Consider the following 5,481-nt stretch of genomic DNA (forward strand, 5'->3'; position numbering starts at 1 on the left):
CCTTGTAGGACATACCAGCGGAATTCATGCCAATAATTTGCCATCTCTTAAAATGATTTTGCATTCAGAAATTCGGGACTTAAATACGAATTTGATGCACGAGAAAATAGTGCATATTGGACGTGAAGAAGGGAGCAAGTTGCACGTGGGGAAAAAAACGCGCCTGATTTAAATGTCACACCTGAATGTTCACATCCTTTTAATTATGTTTGAAATTATGAACATTGCTCAACATCATGAAAATTAAACCTTATTTTCAATAAGCAATCCTGAAAAATATTTGGGGGTGCTTAATTTTTTTCCAGGTGTATAGTATCATTATGGAATGAAATCAGATTACAGATTATCTCAAAGCTAGGAATTTTAGTTCTTATGAAATGAACTTTAGGTTGTCCCAGAGCCATAGGCCATAAATTATAAAGAGAGAAATCATACTATGGGATATCACAATACCAGGATCTGGAACGCTTAAGGAAATAAATTAATTCACTTGATATATTGTTAGGTTAACATATCTAGAGTGAAAACTGATGTAGACCCAAGCTGGTTGAGCCTCACTTTATGTATATGACATTGTTATGTCATATAGCAGATGTTGGTCTGTAAAAAGTGTTGTGTGTGTACATTGCTCAAATGTGATTTTGTATTTTTAGCTCAACATTCACACTTGGTATACTTCTGTGATTTGTATAAACCATGGCAACATGTTGTATGTTTGGTGTTTTAATTATCTTTTTACTCACTACAATGAATTTATAAAAGATTTGAAGAATATTGTACAATGAATGCTACTAATTTACTGTTTTGAATTATTCAACAGACAAGCTGTTTAAAATACTTAAAAATAAATAGGAAGCCCAAATTATTATCTGACTCATCCCTCATCACTGAATTATACCACTTTCAGGGAATTGTACTTCTAATCACTACCCCTGGACAAAAGTAAATCAAAAGAACACTAGGCTTTTTATATTGGTGTACTACATATTATTTGTATGATGTTTCTAGTTGTCTTTTACTTAACAAAGTGAACCTGTATTGATATAGCATTTGAAGAATATTGTTTAACACATTTGGTATTATTTGCATTTATATATTTTTAAATCATAAGTTGTTATACACAGGATTAACTATGTTGTAGTCAAACAATCTTGAATGTATAAATCAGTAACTCATATGACAACCATCGTGATATAAAGTTGTAGTGGTGCAGCATATATCAGAACTATGTTTGACATTTTGTACATAGTTGAATACCACTAAAAATTCATTGATTTTGAAAGGATGTATAACACTTAACCCTAAAGATGTGTTCAGACTGGGAATTTAGAATATCCAAGATATCATTTGTATTTCATTGCATTGGAAAACAAAGGAGTATGGATCAACTTGGGGTACTAGAAACATTCAGAAAAAGACCTGCTATGAGCAATAGAAGCAAAGTATGATGTCTCACAACAGGCAAGAATCCATGAACACAAATGTCAATAGCAAAAGCCATCCACATGCCCCAGGCAACATAATGCAATATAATCAAGAAGGATGTACCTGGAAATGAGGCCAACCAAATATTGGTTCACCAAGATAAGGTTTCCAGTCATATCTCCCATTCAACTGTCAAATACTTCAATTGCCAGAGAATGAAATGGTTGTTCATTCTATTCCTTGGGAAGATAACTTTTGAGTTGCTGGATGCAACATCTGTGGATTGCTATGTAATTGTACTGTTGAAATAGGCACTGGGGAATCATCATCCTTATGTGCTGGATGGATTATGTAAAAGAACCAGGAGGAGTTATTTGCTTTGGAAATGACAACCTTATAATGAAGCATTTTGTAGTGGAAATTAACAATTTGTCTGCAGTAATTTCATTTATATTACCATTACTTAATATGAAACATGGGGCAAATTCTGTGTTTTTACTATTTCAAATGCTAAATTACTGATGAGAAAATAGAACTGAAAGTAAATTGGAATGCCAAAGAAAATAAAATATAATCTTGTCAGTGTGTCAGATGACTAAGTAAAGTTGATCAATGACTTCTGAAATACATGTACCTTATAACCATTGTTATCTCTATTTAAAGAGAAACAGGGAGGGCCTTATTTTCCCTGCTAACTGGCTGGAAAAAAAAGGAGGGGGGATTTAAGCTGGAGACACATCAGGTATTGCAGAGCAAAGAATGAATACCAGTCATTATTCATTCCATGATAGTAAATGATGAAGTTGTTAGTGCTTTGTTCAGTCATTTAGGATTTCTTTTCACAGATTGTTTTATGTTTTTTTATATCCGAAGCATTGCTGCTATTGCTGGAATTTTTTTATAATAAAGTACTTGATTTAATTTTGGTGGAGTTTAAGTTCTGAAATAAATCATTTTTATTCCTGTGCAAAACACATTTGAGAAAAGGTGAAAAGGCATGTCAGAAGGACAGTATACAGTGCCTCAAGCAAGTGCTATCAACATTTTCAGATCATCATTGGTGCAAAAAACAAAGTCTGGAATCTTAAGTACCTTATGCCAGGAAACATTCACTCCTTGTGGCATATTTGCAGAAGCATCAAGAATAAATATGGTTTTTGAAAGATATGACTCAAACAGTTTGAAAGCAGAGACAAAAGAAGGCCTAGTTAGAATGCCATACTGGAACAAAGCCATTATTAACATATTTCTGGATACAGTACAGTCGATACCACTGATATTTGATGCAGGAGGCTTGTCACCATATGTGAATGAGGAAGCACATTCATGGATTCTTTTTTCATGAAAAATGTGCAGCCAGTGAAGGTTACTTGAAGATTCTTTTTAGAACAGTTGAGTCAGATGTTGTATTAGCAATATTTGCTTTCCAAAATATTTATGTTTCTAAGTTGAATAGTGTTTAATATTGGCATGAATGAAAGTTATTCTAGTCTATCAATATTGTCAGACAATGGGACCTTTTTCTGCTCAGTACTACCTTTCTTGATATGTCTTTACCAGTTGTGACACTGTATTGTCCATTGCAGGATATGGAAAGAAATTTTTCTTAGTTTGTGTGTCACATGGAACTGATAGAAAGATATGCTGTTCTGCTGTAAAACTGAACAAACTCTTTGAACAAGATTAATGAAGGTTGCCAGATGTTGTTTATAAAGGAGAATCATTACTTAGAGATTTAATTTTGAACTGAGCTATTTGTATGAAGCATACAGAGATATGTTTTAAAAGCAGGTTACATTTGGAGTGAGTGTCTCATTTAGATGCCAGAAGTATTGGATGTTATCAGTTGGGGATGGAAGAAAGTAAAAACTAGTTTTGTTATTTAAGAATAGTAATGCCTGAAACTATTAGTCTCTGCTATGAACCGATCTACTGCAGTTGCAGAACAACTTACCAAAATATGCAAATATGTAAGTCATCTCTTCACTACACAAACCTGTGTGCATGCACTGGGTAGTGTTCTTTTGATGATTTGTTGTGACTGTTACCTAACAATGGAAGCTCTTACCAAACCAATGGATGATACATTAGTTGTTCATTTAAAATATTAGTGATGGTAATAGGTAGCAAACTGTTATAACATTATACATATTTATTAGTTGTATAAAGCTGTATTTATCATTCATTGTTTCATACAGACATTATGATGATTTAACTTTTAAAAGAATCAGATAATTAAGTAAAATGTTACAATGTTTGTGTATTTAAGTCTTATAACCACCAACCAAAATAAAAGCATATTTGTTGAGTAACATTTCTAGTGATTTATATATGAATAATCTTAATATCCCACACTGATGGTGCATATGTAATATATTTGAGTTATCACAAGGCTGTGTTGGATTATAGCCTCAAACAGCCAGATGAAGGTTCATTCAGTTTGAAACTATACCAGGATTTACTCAAGACTTACTGACATAAATGTGTACCAAATGGCAATTTGGTATAACATTTTACATAATTCACCTTTTTTTTGTAAATTTATAGTATTATGTGCAATTAGAAAGAAATTTGACAATAAAAAAATTTTATCTTCAAGATTTTACATTTTATTAATATAAATACAATAATAAATAACAAAAAAAGTAGGCTTTAACTTCTACAGTAGTTGCTATGAACATATATGACTAATAATACATATTTATCCTTCAAATTTGTTTAAAGATCAGTAATCTTGTAAAGTAATTTTCTCATACATGCAGGCAGGTCAATCTGTCTTAAACTTTATAATCTACTTGTAATTTTTTTTACAGTTTATTAGTTCAAAATTAGAATAAAATGATTCAAGTATGGGGGTAGTGTTTGTAATATCTCAAAATTTTAAGTTGCTGTGAAATTTAAAAATAATTCATAATAATTTAATTTTCAATTTGTAATTGTGTATACTAGCTTGAAAATCAGTTACTTGTTACTTTACAAGTAGAAGTGATTCTCAACTAAGGTTAATCTATTTTCATAGTGTGGTATCTCTCAGATAACCAGAAGAGCAGATAAGTTAGAAAACTGCTAACAGGAGGTTCTTGGATCTCTGGTTGTGATATATGTTGCTTCTCAAGGATCATGAGAAAAAAAAGGGACACTAGTTTATCCGAACGACAAATGTTTAATCACAATATCATTGTGCAATTCAATAAGCTACAAACAATAAAAGGCAATGGGGCAAGCAATTAGTGCATGCATGTGTGTCTGACAAAACTAAATGAGACTTTGAATAAACAAAAGAGCTGTTTTCAGTGTGTGTAGTTCCTCTTACTATGTTAATTTAAGTTAAAAGAAAACCCACTGTAATCTAAGTTCCTACTTGTATTTCACTCATAAATAATCACTAAAACAATACAGCAATTCTACAAATATATCGCTCTCTTAATGTGAAGCAAAACATTAAACTTGTTTGATTAAGGCAAATTCAAAGAAAGGCAAAGTAAGCTCAGGAGTCATCTAGACTCTTGTTCTAAACAATAGTGAAAGAAACACAAAAAATTGAAGGTTTCTGATGAATACGTAAGGAATTACAAAAAAGAGCACTATGCATCAAAGTGCAACTTAATGAAAGTGATTTATTTTTTGTAAAATATTTCTTGAATTTGATGCTTATTGCATATTCCTTATTACTTCCCTGTTGGATATTAGGGAACAATCTGAATACAACAGAGTAAGTTATTAAATTACATTTTAATGTCTTGACCATGGACTATTTTCAGCAGAACTTGCAAAACATTATCATGATGGAAGGACACAATCTGAGAGCATAGCAAGGGTTAAGAAAGGCTTCTTTTATTTAGATCAAGAGCTTTTACCAGCTATGGTAGGAACTACTTCAGTGTTCCCAGGACTGCTATAACTCCACTTCTATTCATAACCTTAACATTCAGTACCACAAGACAATAAAGATTGGTCATGGTGGTGAAAATCAGCCAAAACATCCTGAGACTAAATGATGTGGTCTGTATTGAATTCTTTGGAATTTGCTGACTAGGCCAGACATTGCCAGATGCT

At 32.1% G+C, this 5,481-nt stretch overlaps 1 protein-coding gene across 2 annotated transcripts in view; it reads left to right on the forward strand.

The window, feature by feature from the left end:
• The window catches only part of LOC106466219 (putative inhibitor of apoptosis), a 63,133-nt gene extending 58,463 nt beyond the window's left edge, over positions 1-4,670 (forward strand). Inside the window, exon 7 of one of the 2 annotated variants that reach the window (XM_022394184.1) lies at positions 4,445-4,670. In XM_022394184.1, the coding sequence (XP_022249892.1) occupies positions 4,445-4,495 (51 nt within the window). In that variant the 3' untranslated portion in view covers positions 4,496-4,670. Of the gene's footprint in view, positions 1-1,375; positions 2,158-4,444 lie in introns of those variants that run through there. The other variant, XM_013926468.2, reaches the window with a different exon arrangement.
• Positions 4,671-5,481: the final 811 nt, after the last annotated feature.

The sequence above is a fragment of the Limulus polyphemus genome, unplaced genomic scaffold (assembly GCF_000517525.1).
Source record: "Limulus polyphemus unplaced genomic scaffold, Limulus_polyphemus-2.1.2 Scaffold2190, whole genome shotgun sequence".
Classification (NCBI taxonomy): domain Eukaryota; kingdom Metazoa; phylum Arthropoda; class Merostomata; order Xiphosura; family Limulidae; genus Limulus; species Limulus polyphemus.